The sequence below is a fragment of the Drosophila biarmipes genome, chromosome 3R (assembly GCF_025231255.1).
Source record: "Drosophila biarmipes strain raj3 chromosome 3R, RU_DBia_V1.1, whole genome shotgun sequence".
In the NCBI taxonomy this organism is placed as follows: Eukaryota; Metazoa; Arthropoda; class Insecta; order Diptera; family Drosophilidae; genus Drosophila; species Drosophila biarmipes.
Genome location: NC_066616.1, coordinates 30,445,224 through 30,469,067, shown reverse-complemented (window position 1 = coordinate 30,469,067; position 23,844 = coordinate 30,445,224). Strand labels below are relative to the sequence as shown.

Here is a 23,844-nt window from a genome sequence, read left to right as displayed (position 1 = left end):
AGGGCCGGCTTGTGGGATCGGGCCATAATCAGACGGCCCCAGCAATGCACCATCGAAAATGTGCGATGTATATACAAATTCGAGTCTGTATAGAATACGTATGCATTATGGCTAATAACCGATTTGCGTGCCGAACGCACATAAGCCAATCTCGGGGGCCGGAGGTCGCATTTGGCCAACGGCACGGCTGCCTTTATCGCCCTTTGTGGGTTTTGGTTGGGGCACAATGCAATACATGATAAACGTTTATTAAGTTTTCGGTTAGGGGAGTCCTTTCAGAGAACTAGCTGCATTGGTGGAGGGGCCATGTTAGTTACGTAAGTTTGAATAAGCAGGAAAAAGACTGAATGGTTGATATAATTATTTAACACAAAACACAGAATCGAAAAGTATACCCTTCAGTGAGTTGCCGAATCATTTGATTTATTTTGGAATTGTGGGTAATGTAAAAATAATTAAATATTTAAAACTCAAATTTCCTTGCCATATATTATACTATACTATAAAATATTCATACTACTAAAAAAGGGAAGCACTGTGGTTTCTTCTTTTTCTGTGTATGTCGGCCTTAGTATCCTAAATTCCTTAAATAAAAATGTAAAAAAAATTAAAATAAGATAATCTAAATATATTTTATATGCCTTTATAAAAATACTTAAGAAAAGGACTAGAAACCAATAGAAAGTTCTTACTATCATCTTCTATAAATAATCATAACCTTAGCTAATGCCAGAACCCTAAGTCCCACGATCAAAGCTCTAAGCACGGACACCTACCAGCCCACGATCCGTTCCCACCTGTGCTGTGCAGGTGGGAACAGCTTCGCCATAGAAGTCAGACCACTCCACTTACTATTTTGATCTTTTAGACGGCTCGTTTAGACGGCTTTATAAACACGGCTTAAACAAGAGACGCCTCTGCCGACGTCGCCGTCGATACGGCCGATGCTATTTTCGAATTGGGCGATCTGTCAGCGCGGCGAAGTCGGTTTCGGTGGGCTGATCAGTTGAATTGACGTCGTCGGCGAGTCGAGAAGCCAAACGCGGAAACGCCTCAGTGAATCAAGTGAACAGAGCCGAGAACCTGAGCTGAGTGTTAAGAAACCTTAAGTGTGGCTTTGCGCGCTCGGTGTTTATTCGTCTTGACATAAATCAGAGCAATTTGCAGATCGCTTTTTTTCTGCCAGCTGCGTGGTGAGTGAGCCAACCTCAGCGGCGACTATTGTGCAGTGCAGCTTTCAAATCCATCTCAGTGTGGTAATTTTTCCGCTGGCTAATTGTGCAAGTAAAACAAAAATTCAAAACAACAACCACGCTTCGTCTAGTCGGCAATAGTGCCTGTGCGTCTGTGTGTATCTGTGTCCGCTCAATCTTTGCTCAATCGCAATCTTTGGGCATTGCCAAAACAGGTTAACTAAAAGCAAACGTGTTCTTTACGTTTCTGTTGACTTTGCCAGCCGCAAAGCCAAAAGTTAGTCAGCAAAAAACGAAATAGAAACAAATAAAAATTCGAGGAAACCCAATAGCACACAGTTCCTGCAAATTCGTGGAGTAAAAGCAGCTGCTGCAGTCGAAGAACCTCGAGGAGCCCAGGAAACAGGTAACCGCAGGCCAACGGCCTCCTTGCCATTAAAATGCCAAGGGCTCGAGTGGATGCTGCGGGGAATTCCCCACTCGAGCAGCTCAAGGATGCCCGGATAATGCAGGGCTTCGCGTTCCCCAAAGAAAACAAGATACAACCAAAAGATACAGCGGAAAGAGCAGCTCGTCAACGACCTGCTCCAATTCGATTTATGCAGTCCAAGGTCAACAGCAACGGCTTTAAATGCAAACTCAGCCGAAGCTGAATCTCCAAATGAATGCGATGGTGCTGCTGGGGCTGCTGCTTTTGCGCTGCGTCTTTTGTCTCGCGTTTTTTGAACCTTTCAGCTCGACGCGACTTTTGTTATACTTTGACAAAGCGTCGCAGCGAATTAAAAATGTGGGGAATGATTTAAGGTTTACCGGGGAGATAAGCCACATTTTAAGAAGATAAAATTAACAGACAATATCAAATTAAGCTGAAAATATATATCTAAAAATGCCTGTTGGGATAGCCATAAATATTGCAACTATGAATTTAAAATATATAATATGGTTTCTTATTAAATATTTTACATAAATACAGAAGCACTGAAAATTAAATACATTTCAAGTTGCATTAGATATAAAGTTATAAAACATTATGTCAGTCATGTTTACCTTAAAAGTTTTTAAGTAAATGAAAAATAATATAATTATGAAAAGGTAATGACAGAGAAGGGAATGAAAATACCACCAAATTTATTGGCTGTGAAACTTTTAAATTAACCATTAAGCTGAGAGAAAGAAACCACAGTTTTTTAGAGTTTGCTCATAAAAGCCAGACTAGTGTCTTCTTCCCAACAGTTGTGGATACATGAAGGACAGCTCTTAAGCGAAAAGCCCTGCCTCTGGCTCTTCGCCAGTCGCTTGTAATTATTTAATTTGCTGCCTCTAACCGGGTACTTAACCTTTCCAAAATTTACCACAAACCGCAACAATGAAGTTGCCACAACAACAATAACCGAGGTGGCCGCGCTACTTGGCACAATTAAAACCGCAAAACTCGACTCGTTAGTTAACTTTGACCTGCTCAGCGGAAAAAACATGAGGGGAAAAAAGCAGAAAGGTTGAAATGGAAATGCACCCGCAAAGTTCAGTGATTAAATTTAAAGAGGAGGCCCTAAAAGAGGCGGCACTAAATCCTGACTAATTCATATGCTATGCCCGGGCTAATGGAAAATTATGCAATTAATGTTGGTCAAGGCGCCTGCTTAAATTAATTATTTCACATGAGTTGCACAAAAGGGGAAATCAAGTGACTCACTCAGAAAAGCATTACAGAGTATGGCCGTTTTTTGTCCAATTCCGCAGGGAAAGCCGTAAAGTCGCCGAGAAATATCCAGATCCGCGCTCGCAAAGTTCTTGAAGATCTTGCAAGTCAGAGTGAGCGACACAAACTCGCTTTTCGCATTTCATTAAAAATCAGCTTTGCCCATAACAAGTCAATAAACAATGACTGCCCAGTGACTTTGTCGGAGCATGAGTAATAGAATTCGCATTCATCAGCTGCCAATTCGATCGGCGGAAATTAAATAAAACTTTTCCACCGCTTTCGGGTCGCGTTTTTTCGGTAAATTGAAATAATTCCGCTTAAATTGCTAATTGTTTTGGCCAAAAATTCTAATTAGTGCATCCGTGTTCAATTTGAAGCACTCGTTAGCTGCCAATTGCCGACGGCAATAAATTGCATTTGCCATTTCGGCACTTGTTTGGGGCTTTTTAAAGTGCAATTAACGCCAAGCTGATGCACAATTATTTATTTATATATGGCCAGTTTTTGTTTTTACATTTCCCCCCATTTACCCATTTTTTCCCCATTTTTTCCCATTTTTTTTGCTCTCTGTGACAACCCGCTTTTATTGAGTTTGTCAAGGCGCATCGGCGTTTTGGCCATTTGTTACATTTGCATGCCATCCAGCGGATGCACATGTAATGGCAATTGATTTACAAGCTATGCGAATCGATATGAGCCGAGTAGCAAAAAATTATTGCCATTTGCAGTTGGTATGTGTGCGTATATAATTATTCAATTAAACGACCGCACAGCGAGCCAAAGGTAACCGCCAATAAAAATATTCAACCAAATACAAATAAATGCATTTTCCTTTTCATTTGTGTGGCACTTTTTGTTCGATTTTCCGGCACGAGACACGGAGCCACGAATGCAATCAAAGTCGTACTTCATGGATCGGGGGAAACATTAAAAAACGTCAGCCAAAAGTCTGCGGCAAATTTAATTTATTTGTTTGATTTTATTTGCAAAAAGTGTCAGATAACTGAAAAACATCATAATAAATGAGCAGCGCGTGGGAGGCTAAAGAATGCCCTACAAAAAGGTGGTAAAAAGTGGCATAATTGCTTTTCAAATATTACAAAAATATGTATACTAGAAAGGCTAGGCATATGTTTGTAGAAATTTAAATACACACTTTTTTCTTCCATTCGAGTAAGCCCTAAAAATACGCATTGCCCTACTTCGTCACTGTCTTGGCCCATTAATAAATATCAATAAAATCAATTTGCACATTTCGCAACCCACAAATCAGTCGAGTTTAATTATTGTAAATAGCATTTGAGCAGGAAAGTAAAATCAATTATGCAAATGCCCCTACAAAACATGTTGCGAAATAAAGCAGACTTCGATGCGAAATCAATGGCTTCCTATTCACCGATAAACAGAGAGTAGCTTTTCCGACTCATCGCTTTTTTATGCCGCCAAAAACCTTGATGGGAATATGCAAAGTTTCCCTGCTCGTCACATTTGCAACGTTTATCCGACTTCCCGACGGCCGACAAACACTAACAGTAATAAGCCACTTGTAAGGAAGCAATAATGTAGATCTATGGGCCGAGATAGATACTGGGCCCTCTCCCCCGACGCATTTGCATAATCTCGGGCAAATCTTTGGTAACAAGTAATCGAAAATAAATTTGCATAACAAATGCCAGCTTAGAGGGACCGTTGACAGTGGCGAAAGTGAGCAAAAATCTGGCAGGCTCCTCTGCACAACAATCAATAAATGGTGTACAGATGCATGAAGTATAAAAAATATGCGACGACTTTCTGCATTGAAGCGCACTGAAATTTAATCAGAATTTAAATTGAAATTCCGCCGAAAGCAAAGCGAGACGGAAGGTCACACATACATTTTGCAAACTTATTTGTATATCAGCAAATAGAACAAACAGCGGCCTCCAGGCAGCCAAAAAAAAGCAGAAATAAAAGATACAAAGACACCGCTCCGGTGCCGAGTAATTGCCAAATGTTTACGCACATATGTACGAGTAATATTTGCATATAAACAGGCATATGTAGCCGCTTTTCATTCCGACATTGCAACGCTTTTTTAGGGCTCCCCCATTTGCATTTCATTTCAAAGCTTGTTTTTCAGATATTTTTTCCGGGAGTTTGGGGGTACGGAATCGGTCTCCTAGGGGCACACGGAATATGAAGTGCCAAACGATGGGCTGTGATTTCATTTGGCAAGCGGAATTCTGGGCTTTTTTCAAGCGACGATGGAGTCGAAAAATGTGATGACATGATTTTCAAGGGTTTACAGATCGCTGACATTGAGGGAACTCTTTATTGCAACACTTTAATTAATCTCCTTTTGTCCCCGGCTTGGGCTTAATTGAAAAGTGTACTCTACCAGCCCGCCGGCAGGCGACTCCTTAAGTCACTGCCGACAGATTATTCCGGGTTAATGACTCTTTCAAGTGACACTTGAACGCTTCTCCCGGCTAAAAGCCGCTTAGAGACTGGCCTTTTGGCTAGTGGTTTTGGCCAGGCATAAAGGGGAAAACCCAGAAGTGTAGCAAGTGAAACAGAATTCAGTTTGCGATTACTCACCCGGCAAAGTTGACTAAGCAACTAAGCCCGACTCGGAGCTGAAATTGGATCACAGCTTTGCCCTGCCATCTATTTTTCATTTACCCCGTTCGGGCCCCCCTTTTTTGGCAGTGCAGTGTTTGCTTTTGGCCCAAAAGCGCTCAACTGTTAAACCGAATAAAATGCAATGCCAGCGCATTTTTAATTGTTATTGCCATTGTTGCTGGCCGTCTGTTGACTAAATTTAGTTGAAAATACAGTTGAAAACTGGTGTGTGGACCTTGAAAACGAGCGTGGAAATCTGTGCATAATTGTTTGGAAAATGTTTCCACAATTCACACATCAAACCGTAAACCGAAACCGAAGTCTGCAGCTCGCATGAGGTCGTCTGTTAATTACCACAATGCAGACTCCATAAAAGAATACAAATTAAACGCTGAAAGCAGGCGAACGAATTACCAAGGCCCGCAAAAATATTAAAAACCCTGTGCTCTTTTTATTCGTTAGTTAAATCATAGCCAAACAATTGCTGGCGACAGTCAATGCAAACAGTGAAATAAAGCGAGCAGCACAAAACGTTTGTCACCAATATTTATTTATACCTATAAGCTACCTTTGGCCAGGAACACACAGTTGTGCTCAGTTTGGAAGCAGCTGGACACAAAGGATTGTGAGATACTTAAAAGTACCAAATGAAAACTAAATAAAATATTTCAAGAAATTTTTCATAATACGTAAGAGAATAGTACCGTTTATATTTATATTTATATATATTTTTAAACTTTTTATATATACAATATTTTTAAAGCTTTTATATTTCTGTAGTGTCTTAAACACAACTGTGTTTATACGGAGACAAAGCTATGTGTATAAAAATGCAATCAAATAAATTTGTATTTTCATTTTTATGGTACAACAAAATGGCTTTTGACTTGTGCATTTCATGTGCATTTGACGCTCGCTTTGCTGTCCTTTATTTATTCCTTCATTTTGCTGTTTTAAAAGACCTCGGAGACCCTTTGTCGTTGAATATTTATTTTAGCCAATTAATTGTCGTTTCGATTGGACGACTTTCTTGCCCTTGTGCCCCGGGGAGCAGCCCGGAAAGCCTTAAAAGGTCTTTAAGGCCTGGAAGAGGCCATAATTTGCCCAGTGTCTGCATTTGCCATTCACGAATATGAATGGAAATTCTGGCCCCGCCAGGAGGAAAGCAATAAAAGCCTTTAAATATTTACACACTCAGCCAGAAAAGAGCAAACAAGCGGGCGCGCAATCTCCTCCTCGTATGCAAATAAATGCTAAACAGTTGAGGGCCTTGAAACCCTACGTTCTTCTTTTTTGGGTGTGTTTGCCAGCATTTTGACTTGAAGTTTTGCAGCTTACCACACGGCGTATACTTGATCGATTTACCCGAAAGTTCAATGTGAGCCGCCTTTCCCGCCTTTCCCTGCTTTTCCCGGTCTTCCGCTTTTCCCCGCTCAGCTTGTTTGTTTATGCGAACTGCAGGGCTGAAAAGTGATTGTCGGTGTCACGCAGATTTGTTCTAGCCCCCATCTGCCCCTGTTTTCCCCCGGCTGTGTGTTGCGTTTGTCGCACAAATAACAGCAACACTTTGTGTGCAGCTGCAGCTGCCTCTGCAGTTGCATCTGCCATGTTATTTGCTGTCTGATGATACCCAAACCCAGCCCCTGAGCCCTCGAAATAACCCACTTTCCGCTCCCCGATATCCAGATACATCCGCCCACAGAGCCACCCAGACGCAATGCACTTTATGTCTTGATGCTGCTGGCGGCGGCGCCAGCGTCTCGAGGGTTTGCCTCTGAAGCGGCTCCTAAACACTGAGATAAAATACAAATTGGGCATAAATTTACTTTATTTATTCAAAGAATAAGAAAGTAATATGGTAGACTTTAAGCTCTATTATCTATTACTTTTTTAAGGGTTTTCAAAATCATTATATACTGTTTTTCCAGTTGGTTTTAAAGCACCAATAATCTATTTAGGTGTGACGCCAGGTAGATAATTATCAGAATTTCCCAACTTTACTGAATTTTCTAAGTAGTTCTGACTACTGTTGATGGTTGTTCTCGGTGCAACTAGGCGCCTTTCCCCTTCTGCAGTGATTGTCAGCAGCACCAGGACTACAATATCATCATCATCATCGTCGTCATCGTCGCCCTGCCCCTCCTCGTCCTTGAGGTCCTTGTAGTCCTGGTCCTAGTCATCCCCTCCACGCTAATCCTTGTCATGCTCCGACGAGCCAGCGACTGCTTTGCTTGTTCCTCCCTGTTGTTATTGTCAAGTGCAAATGTGTCGGTGAAATATGCAAAGACATAAATATTTCAACGTGTTTGGGGGCCTTTGGATGGCGAGGGTGTGGGAAAAACTGCTGGGAATGTGTGAAAATCACCGACTGAGAGGTGAAATCACGATGCAATCCCTCTGCCACGGCATTGGCCAGCGGACATTGTCTTATGCAATGGCAATGGCCCAGTAACTGACCTTAGCCAATTTCCCGGACATTGCGCACATGCGATTCCATTCAATTGGAAGCTGGAAAATTTATGAACCCAGTCGGAGACACACAGCCCGTGCTCATAAATAGAAATCGCATTCGCATGCTTGAAGCTTCTGGATTTCCATGGATATATCACAGTGTTTATATTTAATTTAATGGGTGTGTCCAAATTGCATACATTTTGCAATCATTTGCATTTCATATTAGCCCGCACCGCATGCGACTGATGCTGACGTCTGTGCAGTGGGAGAAAATGGGTGTTTATTAACTTGGATTTAATAAGTAAAGATTTAAAGGAGTGGAGAAATGATAAGGGCTTTTAAGGCCTATTTCACAGTGTCAGGTTAACTTTTGTCACCCAGTTTTAACTACTTGTACTTTAAGCTTTCTCAGATAACAAATTGAAAAATACGATTTAATAACCTAGGTAGTTATTATTCTGAGTGTTCAAATGACTTGCTACTAGTATTTTCCATGTGGGCAAACAACGGGTCATATTCATTGCCAAGTGCAGGCCTTAAGTGGCGTGGAGTCGTAAGTCAAAGATACGGAAACTTTGCCACTCGAGCGCCCAGTTTATGGCACTTGCGAAACGGCAACGGCTATTCAAAGTGCAACCTCGGCTGACCCTCGAATTACGACAGATCTGTCATAGGAATCCGGTTTTTCGCACCAAACTGTGACTAAGTGGACAGCTCTAGACTACTGGGCGGATCCATTGGGCTCTTGGCTTATAAGGCATAGGCTCCTCCACTTATCTTAAATCCCCAACGATGACTTCATTGTTTGCCTCTCGGGGATGCACATTCCTCGAGGTGCAGCGCGGCTCGCGATAAGTCGGCAGAGGTCACTCTTGAGTCGAGAGCCGACCAGTGCCAAAGTCCCGTGTTCCAGTGTTGTATAAGCTGATTGCCGGCTTATAGTAGTCATGGAATACGGTGGGTAATTGCCCGGCAATTGCTAATTTCCTGGGGTTCAGAGTGCACAAATCAGGCGATGCCAAGGCATATGCAGTGAAAGTTCACGCAAAAGGTGACCACCACCCAGGCAATTAGGAAATATAACAATTAATTGCCTGCAAAGTATCTGTGCCTCACTTACATTCGAATATCAATTTGCACTGCAATTAGAGAGCAATCAGCTCGGTTTTCAAGAGAACTATTTGTTGAGTTGCTAATGCAATTGGAAGCACTGAGGTGAGGTTGCCAGGCAGATTGCATTGAAATCGGATCACAGGCTTAGCGTGTAATTATAAAGTGTTTCGTTTCAGGCAAAAGGCCACCATTGTTTTTCGGTTCTATATCTTGGCAAAGGCTCTTCGAAACGCTGCTCTGCATTGGCAACATGTTTTAATTGCAATCAGCGAACCATTCCGCCGATTCGCCTGCCTGATCAGTTATTTGTCAAAAGCTGATTTCGCGGCCCTGTGCCCCGCACTCCGACGTTATTGCATCGCATCGAACATGCCGATTCCGCCCAGGCAGCTGTAAACTAGAGTTTTGAATTCACAAATTCACAATTTTCAATTAAGAGCGCCGGCAAATGCGCTGACTCAGGCCAGAAGGAAATTGCGAATACCCATGGCATCGGCTGCGAAAATACGCTCATGACTGGGCGGGTTACGGCCTTCCACCGGCATTGTGACAGCTTAATTGGGCCCGAAATGGGTGGAGTGGGCGGGCTTTTGCCTCAGTGTATTTATGCACATGTCTTATGCAACAGCTGGCAACTCACAAATGTATGCTACTCGAAATGGGGCAGGTTTGAATAACTGGAAAGGCTCTGCACTGTGAGGAAAGCGAGTTTAAAAAGACCTTTTTTTGATTTAATGCGGATTAATTCTTGAATTTTTTGTGGCAGAAAAAAGATTGCAATATAATTAAACTTTAATCCCTGCACATACGTGTTATGAAGTCAAATTGATTTGTAGTTTTGTTAATCTGCTTTTTGATTTTAATCCGTGAAATGTGTTTGTGTTACACTTTCCACATTATGTAGTATTTTTCCCCTGGCCAACAAACACTATCTGTGATAGCAGCCCACATAAACCCTTCGTTGTGCATTAGAACAGGCTCTTTTCCATCAGGAAAACAGGCAACTAATGACTCGTAATAATTGCGGTTCATGTTCGGTAAGAAAAATAGGCTTCATTAAATACAAAAGCGCTTAAGAGAAGGCCCTCAGCCCGGCCACCCACAGCCAAATCCCAGGCTACATAATAACAACATTGGCAAAACCAAACCGTACCGACGAGCATAACAAACGATCTATGAACATTTCTGGCCGTTTCAACAAGCTCGAACATTTTGCGGTTACACCCAGGAAATTGTTTGTTGGATTTCTGAATTATATTTTGCTGGCTTGGCTTGCTTCGGCTTCCCCAGCAGGATGTAAAATTAAAGCCGGCAAACAAATATTCCAGCATGTGTGCCCCAGTTTTTCTCGAGTAGTGGGTTTTACACACAGCAAATCGTGTGCCAGAGCTACTGATTAAGTTGTGCGCCAGCACAGCCTTTCAATTTTTAGGAGCTCGAAAATTATGTGAAAATGGATTTTAAATGCAAACAATTTGTTATTAGCCGTTTAAGCCTGTTTGCCAATGCAATTTTCCTGCTCGTCTGCGGCTGAGCACACGGGGCGTATACACAATGTGGCCAAGGGAAATTATGTTAAACGGTTTATGGCCTACGGCCCACAGCCGAGTTGGCCCAAACAAGAAGAAGCGGCTTCCTCCTTTGACTTGTGCCCAAATTATTTGCACATTTGCAGCTCACCGAGAGCGCAGAATGGGTTGTTGCGAATTATTTGCTAACTATTTGGGAAATTGTTTTACTTCTTTGTGTGCGAGTCTGTTTGTGGGCATTACTAACACATGAGCGCATTTTTCGGCGCTGTCCGGCGGAATTTTTGCTGGGCAAATTTATTGAGCGTAAAATGTTGTGGAAATTCGTTTTTTTAGCCCGCATGTGCAAAACCAAAAATAAACATAAATATTTATTAGTCTGCAAAGAGTTGTCCCATCGCTTTGCATACATTGTGTATGCAAATGACTAAGTGAAGATTTGGGGCCTGTCATTGACCCATTTCCGGCTGGCCTCAACCTCGAGCTCGGACCCGTGGCAAAGCACACAGTTAATGTGCTGGAAGCCCGGGCCCGGGCATCAAGTGATCCACTCAGGCAGACGGGAGTGCTGTGTAGTTTTTGAAACGAAAATTGATTTAGGGGAGAATTTATTGGCAAGGGATTCGGATTTCAAAAACATATATTTTTATAAAAATTATGTGAGGAAGAGATACTGATATAGAGATAATAATTTATAAAATAAAAGTACTAATATATAAGCTAATAATTCATCAAAGCATATTTAAGAAAGCGAAAAATAATTTTATTTTGTATAATAATGTTAGATTAACATGTATATCTTGCTATATAATGCATTTTATTCATAGTATAGATTCATATAAAAACGAAAATAATAAAGGTCGAGTGATAAAAGGCATCTTTAACGTGTTCAAAACCCTTTTTATTATATAAAATAAAATGCTTGCCAACTTTCGCCTTCGATACTGATACCCATCTGCAAGGATTACTTAATCCTAATGGTAAATCCGTACGTATCTGCAACGGAATGCTTAGTTAACTCTAAACACACCCCATAAATGCTACAAAGATCGAGTTTCAGTCGTAAATTCTCATGGATAATACACATTGTGCGCACAAATAAAAACGCACTAAAGCAAATGCCCGGGGAAGATGTGACTCGCATTCCGTGCGGGGTTAAGCATTTCGGTTATTTACCTGCCTAAAAACAAATCCCCGCATGGCGAGATACGTGTATCTATGGCTAGACAAGTGTCAGGCACCAGATAATCATTTCAGTTTACAACTTTTTCCCTGTTCCCCCGTGTTTTCTTGTTGTTCTGGCCCCCGTTGTTGTTTGTTTTGGCCAAAAAAGTTTTTGGCATCCCCTCGACTCATTGTCGCGCCTGCTTTATGGGCGTAGCCAGTGCCATTGAAGTCGTCGTTCCTTTTTATTGCGGCGTTTATATTTGTTGGCAGGAAATAGCTTTCGTGTGCTCACATTCGATAGATACAATCGCAACACGCAACAATTTGCACTTCTTTATGCTGCCGAACTTCAAACTTTGTTCGGGTCCTTTATTTTGTATAAACATATTTTACCTTTCATGCATGTGCGCACCTGTGCCCCCGGTGCCCCTTCCTTCTGCCCGTTCCTTGGGCTTATCCGGTGTGCTATGTGTGATTTTATTTATTTCCGCCTGCCTCTGCCAACGGCTGCAAAAAAAGCCCATAAAGACTTTCAGAATGCGGATACAAATCTGTGCAGGCACACGTAGCTGGTATCTTGTATCTGGCGTTTCGGCGATATGGCCATGGCAAGGCCAAGTTTAAAGATTCACCGCAGAGCAGTTTCCCTTTATTACATTAAAGGATACCGGCACGGGTTGGGACCTTGCCACTAACACCCTTCTTTCGGGCCTTGAAAAATGACTGCAGCAAACTTTTATTGTTGGTCTGGTACTTCCAGGCAATCTCCGCTTTCACAGCAGGGGTTATAGTTGGGGTTCCAGAGATGACCTATGCGAGTTGGATAATTTGTAAAATATTAAATAGGCAAGGTAATGAGCTTTAAGCTCATAAAATACTTGCTTCAGCTTTAATTTACATATATTTAAAAAAATATTTTAAGAAAACCATTAAAGGTAGAAATATAAATATTTTGATGACTAATAATGAAGAGTGTTGTTACATCATATATTTTATTGGTTATAACTACCTTAAAAAGCATAAAGTCTTATGAAACTTTATAGCTCTTTAAATGAGAACATAAATTTACGTCAATAATTATGTATTGTATGACTACTAGTCAGACATATAAACATTCAGTGAAGTAGTTATAAGATACTGAAAATGTGATTATTAGCCATCCAGTGATTTTTAATTAATAAAGCAAGAATTCATCGATGATACTTGCCTTCTCCTTGTGCCACAATGTATCTCAAATTTCCATTCCCCATTATCAACTATTATTTTTGCCGCAGGACCTTGCATATTACAATTACAATGTGTCCGGAGTGAGGAGTGGCTATGTGTGTTCTTGGTTTTGCATTTCTTTGATTAAATTCCTTTTGGGTCGGAGCAAAAGTTTTAATTAGAGGCCAAGATTCATCCAAAGTCCCCTTGGTCATTGGTCTTGTGTGCTGTGCATATTAATTGGATTAAAAACAAGTTAATTAACATTGAAGTCTGTGAGCGGTTGGCCGAACCACAGGGCGGATGAGCAATAAGTTCCACAGCTGTGGCTCCCGCAGTGAATGTATAGTGAGTGAGTGTATATCCACTTGCAGTTATAATCAGCTTAGCACTAAAGTTGCATCATCATCATCGGGACGAAAGGGATGATGGCTCCTGCCATCCAGCTACTGGCCTCGGCCACTTACATGTTTAAACAATATTTCTTAATTGAAATGCCAGAGGGCAAACCCACCAACATTAGCAGTGACAGCATATAGCTCATGAGGCGCTCGGTAACCGCAAAACACCAGAGTACCAGGATGCCAGACCATATCCCACCGCCTAGCGAACCCCGGCAAACCCCAGCAAACCAGGGAATTGTCTGGCTCCTGCCTCCATTTTTCGGCTGCAAGCGGCAGAGCTGAGCAGAAATTAATTACATTGAAGTCATTTATCAAGAAAGTTTATTTCTTGCACTCGGTGCTGGCCAAAAAAGCCAAAACTAAACCAAACCAAAGCGAACCGAACTGAAATACAACAGAGTAGAAGCGAAGGAGCACCGAAAGCCAGGCCAAGTCAACCACATCCCGTCAGTTGTTGTTTCCGTTACTGGGTTGTTGTTATGCTTATTTTTATTTTTATTTATTTGCCTTGGCCCTGCCTATTGTTAGTGAGAAGTAAATCAATAAATGGCATCGGGCTTTGGATTTTGTTTCGGTTTCCTTAGCCCTCCGCAGCCCATCCACATTGTTTTTTCCGTTGAGCTGTGCAAAATAATTGCAAAAGTTTTGCCCAAGCTGGCAAATTGTTTGCTGCATTTTCGATTAGCAAAATGTCAATTTCGAATGAAAATGAAAATAAAAAGCAACTACCAAAGCACTTGGCCAAATTGTCGTTAACTGGCAAATGCTACTGCGCTCGGGCGAGGGCAGTGGCAAAGAGATGGCCAAATGGTGGTGGACAGTGGATCCCGGGCACTCTGGACACTGCAAACTGGTTATCGGGACATCGGGGTCTCTGGCGACAAGCGGAGCCATTTTCAAAATTTGATTTCGTTCGAGCCAAAAATGGGCAATGCCCAGCCAGCCAGCGACCAGCAGCCGCACGAAAAACAGCGCAAGGGTCAGGGGTCAGGGGTCGCATCTACATGACAGCAATATCCATCACGAGGCTAAGCCCTCCGCCATGCTCCGTTCTGGCTTGACGATATACAAAAATTGGTTTAATCAACTGTGAAACAACTGCAGCAACGACACTAGCTAAAATAGCCGGCCAACAACAAAGGCGCAGCAGCGACAAATGCTGCAACTTGGCTGGGATATAGTGACAGAGGCGGGGTTGGGTCTATAAAAATGGGTATTGACAGAGGGGGACTTTAGATACCCTTTCGAAGATTCAATAAGTGATTGAAGGTACATGGAATTACTTAAAATTATTCGCCAATTTAACATATAAGTTACACATTTTGAACATCTTGCCGCCTTATGACACTGTCCTAACTTTGACTTTCTAGATTTATTTCAGAGAATGGCAACCTAGGTAGTCATATTATTAAATGAAAGGATTACAGATTGTCAAGTCTTTCTTAAAATTTACTCAGATTTTATTTAGTTTCACTTGACCTTTGTTGCTAAAAATGGGAAAATATAGCGCACAGACTGAAAATCATAATTTTTAAAATAGATGTAAAGGTGTGTAAAAATTTTTAAAAACTTTTTTATGAGGAAGAAAAATTTTAAGCCCAAAAAAAAATATTTTTTTATATTATTTTTAAGATGTACTAAAATGATGGTAAATCCAAGATGCTTTACAAATACTTTATGAAACCAGCCATTTCCAGCGTGTGCTGATGTTGCTGCGTGGGTCTTGTGGGGCTATCACTATCGATATTCACTTTCCTTGTCAATGCACAGCAGCAACAGCGACAGCAACACCAGCAGCAGCAACACCAGCAGCAGCAACACCAGCAGCAGCAACTCCGCGAGCAAGAGCTGTGCCAATTTTAGTTTTACTTATTCCGACAAAGCTGTCCACTGCCAGGACCCAAACTAATATCGATTTATGGGCTATTTGCTATTTGCAGGACCGCCGCGAAATGGACGCCGCTGCCGACGGAGTACCGCCAACGGCGCCAGCTGCCGCGGCGACGACGGCCAACAGCGATCTGGACCTGGCGGCACGTCGGCGACTCTTCATCTCACAGCCCTCGACGCTGGCGACGCGCCGCCAGCAGGCGGTTTGTGTGCGGCGGGCCCACAAGATGTACGGCAGCAGCAAGAACCCCAACGTCGTCCTCGACGGGCTGAACATGACAGTGCCCAAGGGATCCATGTGAGTGCCCATCCAATGGATTAAGATATACGTTCTAGGGCTCAGATGCAGTCGGTTTTGGGCTTCATTGGGTTACAAATAACAATTTTTTATAGAGCCTTTTATAGTTGAAACTTTTTAAGATCAGATCTAATATCAACAACAGGCACTTACCAATCAGATGAAACAATTATTGCATCAAATAATGTTTTTGCCTTTAATATATATCCTCTAGAGGCAATCCAAAATATGTCATTTTTTACAGTGGATTTATTAACATTATTATTATTATGGTACTGCCACTCTTATATTTTAAATATTTTTCAATCAATTATTAACATTTTAACATAATACACAACCTGTAAATATTTATGCGACCCCCAATTAGTTTGAAAATCACACAGCTGGTCTACGTGACTCTTTGCTTATTAGTTAAGTCCAAAATGTTCAGTTTCCCCCACCGAATGTTTCCATTCTCCAATTGAGCGCTGGGGATATGATTTGTGTAATGCCAGCATATGGAAATTTGTTGTTTTGCCTTTCCCGAGCTAAGCTCATTAGACTCGCTCCAGCCATTGATTAAAGCGTGTGGGTACAAAAAATCAGATGCACCTCCCCCGCAAAAGCGAAAACACAGAATCGAGATGACCGAAATCCAAAATCGAATATGCAAATGCCGGGCTCTGTGGGCAGTGGGCGAGGGGTAATGGGAACTAGGATTGGGATTTTCGAGGGCGGAAAGTACTATATGCTAACGAAATGCAAATGCAGTTTCCGCGAGATGTATCGAGCAGTTGCGTTCGCCATTGTTCGAGTATGGCCCGAGTTCGAGTGCTGTGTGAATGGCCGCGAAATGTTACTGACCGCAATTAGCACTCAATATCTGAGGAACGAACACAGCCGCACACTCAAATGAGGCGGCAAAGTGGTCAAGACGATGAGCCGCAGTCGACAGACCGAAAGTGGGTCAATGTCAGCTCGGCGCTTGAAAAACTGCCAAATTAACAGCGGGCAACAACAAAAGATAGCGTCGATGGGATGGGAAGCCCCCAGCATCCATTGAGACAAGAAACCAGTTTTAAGCCAAGACCGAAACCCGTCTAAGCGATATTCGGGGTTGCCACATCTCACAGATATTGTACCTAGTTACTTTTATGACCATCTTGAGTACCACGGAAAATATGATGCTTTTCATAAGTCATTAACTACCTTTAAGTGTAGGATGAGTAGTAGCTTGTAGTAGCATTGGGTAATTTCTTTATAATAACAAAGTTTTTAAATCATTCCTAATGTTCGTTGTGAATTACAGATAATTTCTGTTAAACGATCTTTAAGTAATTGATATACTTCAAAGCATTTTTTTTAGATGTCCGCTAATTTGCTTAATGATTGGTAATTTTAAAGCTGCTTTTCCTATATAATTGTATTTATGATTCATGCGATACATGATGTTAAGAATAATAAGATAAGAATAAGAATTCTTGGAAAAAACATAAAATGACTTATTTAACCAACAACTCGCACCTTTTACATTAACTCCGGTTTCTTGGAAAAATAGAACAACTCATCTGACCATAATTCCTAGCAAGTATCTTGTTCTCCGCCCAGGTAAAAACCTTTCTATCACACTCAGCCACAAAATTGAACGTAAAAGAGGGGAGGGCCTTAGCCTGGCCGTGATATAACCGTCGCCTTGATGTGGGTGTTTGTTTTGGCCATTTAGCGAGATATTTCACACTGCCTGGGCGACTGACTCACTGACTGACTGACTGTCACACTTGAAAATCTGTGAAAAACCAACAACAACCACAAACAAAAGAGGCTCAGCTGGAAAAAAAACCAAAAAAGTCACAAAACTGAAACACCAAAATGAAGAAAGAAAAACTGTCAGCAGCGCGTTAGTGTGAACAAGAAGATTTAGCGCAAAATATGTCGTCCGGACTCTCACTCCGGACAGAGGACTACGGCCTCAGGACTCCGGACTCTGGGTTCCGGGACTCGGGACTCCGAACCCACTTCCTCACATTTTGTGATTCCCCGAGCTTTTGGGCCCACGCTGTCAGTCACGGCACCCCAAAACGCTGAGCCTTTTACACTGAAAACTAAAATTTTCCTTAAACATTACTCAGTAATTTTAAAAGGATTTTAAATAAAATAGTTTTTTAAAGACATATTATTCATTCGAAATAAATTGCTAATAGTTCGTTCCATAGTTCTGTCTTTTATAACAAATATTCGTGACTAAGCTAGTTTTTGCTCTTCATAGTTTAATTTAAAATTTTTTAAAACATTAAACAGAAAAAGAAAGAAATACAAATAATAGAATTAACGTGTTATTTTTTCTACATGGTTTTTGAATATTTTAGAAATTACCCTTTTTAATACTGTTTTCTTTATTCAATAATATTTGTATTTCATTTCTTTACATAATCATCTTTTTACATCATTTGTTTACCTCCAACACATTGTAATATTTTTTCCAGTGCCCACAAAAATTGGTTGAAAAAATCGTGAAGATTTGTGTTTTTGTTGTCGCCCAAAACTTTGAGCCGCTTTTGTAGGCGCGGCACAGACAGTCTTCCCCTGTTTCATTTTTTGTCTGTGGGCTGACTGACATTTGTTCTGTTGAATTCTTTGTTGGCGAGGGGGGCAGGTGGGCGGAGTGGGTGGCTGAGGGGCGGTGGGTGGGTGAGCCTGGGGCCATCATTCGGGTGTCTGACTGCTCCGTGATAAATAATTGTGTTTTTCTTGCTTTATTTGCAATGAATTATAGTTATTTCTACCCGGCCCCACAGAGCAGAAATCATATACGCACACACTGTTCGCAGCATGGATGGGCAAACAAGACAAGTGTAGACAACAATGAACACTTGAAGTGATGTTTGTGGTCTGGGCCAGAGTGTTTGCATATAAATCACGCCATTGATGCATAAATAAAGCGCAGAAATTACGCGGTCTCTGCAGCCGCTGAATTTATGGCCAGCGGAGTGTGTTTGATTTGGCGGATTGAAAAGTCGCGCATCGGCGGGATAAATTGAATTGCGAAAAATGGTTTTGCCAATGGCAGGCAAATAAAGCGAAGAGTGCTGAAAACTCGACTGACCCAAGCTTGACAAATTAATTTCGACTATCATTTGGAGCCGGAAGCTCTTCAAGTATGTTTGCAAATTAAATTAAATAAAATATTTATTTACTTTCAAAGATATTGCAAAGATAATTTATATTTTAATTAAATAATTTGAAACCGCTTCAGCAGAACAATAACCTTAATCAGTCGTAGTTCAGAGCCAGAGTTCCTTGTGGTTTCCTGCTATTTCAATTGCACAGCTCAGTTCATTGGGCTGCTTAATTTGCTGATGATTTCATAATCCTCTTCCCTGCCCATCCGCAGACCAATTTCCGCACTCAATTACTTAAAGACAAAGTGGTTTTCTTCAAGGCACGGCTGCCAGCAATTTGATCAACTAATTGCCAATGTCTCGTGCGAGTAATTAAATGTTTTATTTCACTGACCCCAAAAACGGAGTGTCCCGCAACGACAGCAAATAAAACCGCAACACTCGAGCATTTTCCACAAACTTCCACTCTCAGCCCACTCCACAAACTTGTTGCTCTTGACCAAAGGTTGAAGGTTTTCTTGGCCCAAACCGACGTCTCGGGCATCTTCTGTCTTGTCTTGTGGTCAGCGTCGTCGTCATCGGCATCGCCATTTGGTCATGCTTTATTACAAAATTTATCTAACGTGCAGGAATTGAAGAGGCAGCTCAAGGGCAGTGCTGTCAAATATTTGGAATCTTTCATTTTCATTTTCTTTTACTGGAAATGTTAGGGGAAAACTTGGACAGTTATTTGAGTTTAATCTGAATTATTTCATTTAAAAGTTTTCAGAGAAAATTACTTCTTTTTTAAAAACAAAAGTGGGTTAAAATAATGTATATATTATAAAAAAATTTATTATCTGCTTTAAAAGTTGGGCATTTAAATATAATTTCCATAGCCTAAGCTTCACAAATTTCAAGGCGTTGCTAAACGTTGATTAAGATATTAAACTAAATTGAACTAGACTTAAGGATAACCCGTTCAGAAACAAACTCGTAGATACATTTTAAAGAGCTCAGAGAACCGTGAGAATTGTTCGGCATTTTGGAACTGCCGCACCAAAGCACTTGGCCACACCCAAAAGCAGAGTTGCAGCATTTCGGGGCGTGCAATCGCCATTGGGTTTTCCAGATGATAATGATGACGATGTGGCCGCCATCCTTTGCCAGGTAAAACAACCAGGACAATAACAATGACTGCCCGTTGCCGCCATTATTTTGACATACGAGAACCCGGGCCCACTGGGCGGGCCAAAGCCAGGGACCAAAGCGGTTTGGAACAATGGCGAACACGGCGCTGTTTCGGGGCGGGGTCCTCGGCCCTTGCCCCCGCTCCTGTTGCCAGGACCAAAAGGCATTACAATGCCAGGGGCTCCGGGGAAAAGGGGGCTTGCCGGGCGGCTATGGGGGGCCAGAGGAGGCGGAGGAAACATGGGCAACACGAAGAAACATAATGGCTGCTTACAATTTGTGAACGAGCATAATGCGAACATTACATCCGCGCCATTGTTCTTGGTCGCAGGGCGGCGGGACGGCGGGATGGCGGGACGGGGTCAGCCAGGGGTCGGAAACCCCCCTTTCCAGGGGGGTAGGCTGGGCGGCTCAAATTAAATTAAAGCTGTTTAGTTGTAATTGGTCGTTGAGAGGGGTCCAGACTGTTGGCGGGCTGCCTTTTGGTCTGGAAGTGACCCTTTTTCTGGGTCCTTGACGGCGTCGACTTTTGGTTGTGCTCTCCTCTTCCTGTTCTTTTTTTGCACTTTATTGCACCTACCATGAAAACGGCGAATTAATGGACCATGAGTAACGCTAAATTGAGTTCAGGCACACATAATAAACTTGGCCAATGTCTGAGATTTTTAATCCCCGCCAGCCGCTTTTAATTGATTGTAAATTGTTATTGAATTATTCAATGCAAAGTCAGGGCCAAGGCTGGGGTCGAGTGCTCGACATTCTGCAGAGCGCTATGGGGCTATAATTATTTGAGAGATAAATGTCAGGCACGTAAGGGACGGTCATTAACTGTCTTTTTATTGGCGCTAATGAAAGCTGCAACTCAAAGTTGTAAAATCTGCTATTGATACGTTTCTTGGCCTCCACAAAGGCTGGGTTGTTAACCGCAAAGCTGAAATATGATATATAAAATCAAACAAATCAAATCTGCAAGTCAAGCAATTGTTACATATAAAAGGTCTAATCACCAAGAGTAATTGATTTGGAGAAATGCAGGGGAATTTGAAACCATTGCCTAATTGAACATTTCATAAATCGTTTTAAGTTACGCTTGCCAAGAACAATTGTGGTGTAAGTATGAAAGCACTAATTACCTTAGAATGGGGTCAAATAGTTATTACTACTTTATGTTTATTTATTGCAGACTATATTTAGCTGGCAGCATAGAGCCCACACTGCAATTGCCTTCACGTGTGTAATTTATCTCGACTCGAGTCGGTTAATATTTGAGGTCAATAGCAAAGTCATTATCTACTAATTACACTCCGATTTATGCATAGGCAAATCCACATTTAATGCACCGGACTCAATAGTATTGGCCATCATGGCATGTGGTCATTAGGCCGCACAAAACCTGCCAATCAATAGTTTGTTTAGCCTTATACTGTTGATGACGGCGGAACGCCTTGTGATTTTCAGCCGTATTTGCGTAAGAAATTGCCTGCCCGGGAAATAATTGGGCCCATGTATCTGAGGTAGTGCGTCAATAGAATTATTATTTCAGTGTCGGCCATTGATGTGATTTGTTTTCCCCTTCTCACTCGGCTATGGGCCGGCAATCACAGCAGTGCGAGTACAAGACATTAGTAAATTATTGAATGGCTTTCAACAGCAACTCATACGCCCTGTTGGCCCGTCAATCGATGATCCCCCACTTGACTTTGACCAGCTACAATGCTCCCAGCGGCTCTCCGATTTGCGTGTGTGGCTACGAATTATCCAGCACAAATAAGCCCGCACCCAAGAGTGCACAGATAAAAATTAAGGAGCTCATTAGGGGCCTAAATTGATATAATAGCATATGGTTAAGTTGATTTTATGGGAGAAAAATGATATTTAGTTGCGTACTAAAGAGGTTCAAATTCATAAAATATAATACTCAGAGAGATATGTAAATAACTATCTAAATTAAAGATATTTCTTTTAGTGTCCCTTATTTGTTGTGCCCAATTTGAAGTTCAAGTAGCTGAGAGTGTGTCAAACAGTTTAGCTCTACCCCTGCTTGGTCGGCAATCATATCACTTTTGGTAATTTGTGCTTTGTCACCGGTGTCGTTGGTGTTTGCTCCTCGAGATATTGTCAGGTTAAACGAACCTAATGAAGGGAAATCCCCCTCGGAGTGGAGAGGTACTTGGTAGAACTTCACAATTAAAATGATTAAACCCTTTTCGAGTGAAGGCCTAATCTTGACTGACAGCTTCTGGCTGCTGGCAAACCAATTACGGTCTCGCTTAATTCTTGAAAAATATTCAAAAGGCAAACAAAGAGCCCAAAGAGTGTTGCGGGGATTAGCCCCATCAGCCCAAACCACAACGATAGACTTCTTTCCTATTAAAAAGCGGAAATTAAAATCTTTATGGCAAATGATTAACCAATAAGGAAGAACCAACAGAAAAGGGCCAGTCAAAAGGAAATCAGAGCGGAGAGAGTTAAAATTTTGGAGATGATGGAGGGCTTCCACTTAGAAAAAGGTCAATTTAATTGAAAATCAATTTAGGAGAAAAAGATATTTATTAATAACAAAAATAAAAAAATGTGAAATTGTTTGCCTTTGATAAAATTGTAATGTAAGTGTATAATTATTCTAAGCCAAATTAAACACGTATCTTAAAATCAATACGAAAAATTAAAACGTTCGAATCCTAGTTAGGTGTTAATTTAATTTTATAAATATATATATGCGGTGTGTAAACATCATTGTTTTTCTCTAAAGCCCAATCTTTAAATACCATTTTCTTTGGGTGTGGAAGCCAACTGGCGCTCCAACGCCGCTGAACTGTTTTGGCATATAATTACCGAAAGTGGCCGAAGGCTTAGCCATGCCGGCCACATCCCCGTCGCGCCGGAAGTTCAACAGCCGTTGCAATGGCCAGCTTATTAGTCAAATTAGGCATCCAATGGCCGCCGAGGGGAATGATGAGGGGGAAGGACGAAGGACATAGCGCCACGTCGAGAGTTTGTTTGGCCATTTAGAGGAGGCCAATTGAAGCGTCAAGTGAGTGACGAGCGAGGCAAGACGAAAAAGGCGGACAGTTGGCCGGGCCAACGAGTCCGTAATGAAAATCGATTAAAAATGGCAGAGGGCAGTCCGCAGTCCACAGTCCGCAGCTCCCTCGCCTCAAGACTCCGGCGTAATGGCAAATTAATTGTAAAGTATGCGTCCATTCTGCTTTGGTTTTTGCCTTCGCCCAAGGACACAAGGAGTTCCCTTCCTGCTCTGTGTGAGCTTTTTTCTGCCATTTCCCCTGCTTTTGGTCCTTTTGAAGGATTGAGAGCGGCATAAAACAATAATTAATTGATTGAAAGAGGACTGAAGTGCTGGTCGCGCCGGAAGGCGAAACGCCGTGGAATTTCAGAGCCGCCGTCATCGAGTTCTGGCCCCGAATACCCCTCCCTTGGTTAAGTGGCATAGAAAATTAGTTCTGCCCAAGAGGTAAAATGTTAATTTTCCGCATAGATTTCCCTGCCAAGGAGCCCTGCAGTTACTTAGGTACTTTTGACTTGATTTTGTAGGGGAAAATGGCTAGAACATGGCAAGCGCTGTTCGATCCATATAATATTTGAAAGGAATAACATTGAAATACTATTAGAAGAAGATTCTTTAGGAATTATTAAAATATTTTTTCATTTTCAAAAAAATTCTCCTATTAAATATTAAGTGCAATCCTTAAGTGTATTGACCTTTATGGCCCCCAAGCTTTCTAAAGAATTACCAAAGCTCGTTTTTAACGAGGGGATATTAATACCCCTATCCCCAGAATCATATTATCCCTTTATGGTTACCCCAGTTGAAACCCAACGCTAGAACATCTTGCCAGCGGCTTTCGCCCCAATTTGGTTCGCTGGAAATTCAATTTGCATTGAGGCTGTGACAAGTGCAGGATAACCGAGAACATTCAGCAGCGTTTTAAGGCAGCCCCCTTGCCAACCAGCCGTTCGAATTGAAATTCAAGCAGCAATTATCCAGAAATGAAACGAAT

At 41.7% G+C, this 23,844-nt stretch overlaps 1 protein-coding gene across 1 annotated transcript in view; it reads left to right on the top strand.

Moving 5' to 3' along the window:
* The first annotated feature begins 989 nt into the window (after positions 1-989).
* LOC108025365 (ABC transporter G family member 20) overlaps positions 990-23,844 on the top strand; it is a 50,459-nt gene continuing 27,604 nt past the window's right edge. Inside the window, exons 1-2 of the mRNA XM_017095824.3 lie at positions 990-1,599; positions 15,310-15,557. Of these exons, the coding sequence (XP_016951313.1) occupies positions 15,322-15,557 (236 nt within the window). The 5' untranslated portion in view covers positions 990-1,599; positions 15,310-15,321. The remainder of the gene's footprint in view (positions 1,600-15,309; positions 15,558-23,844) is intronic.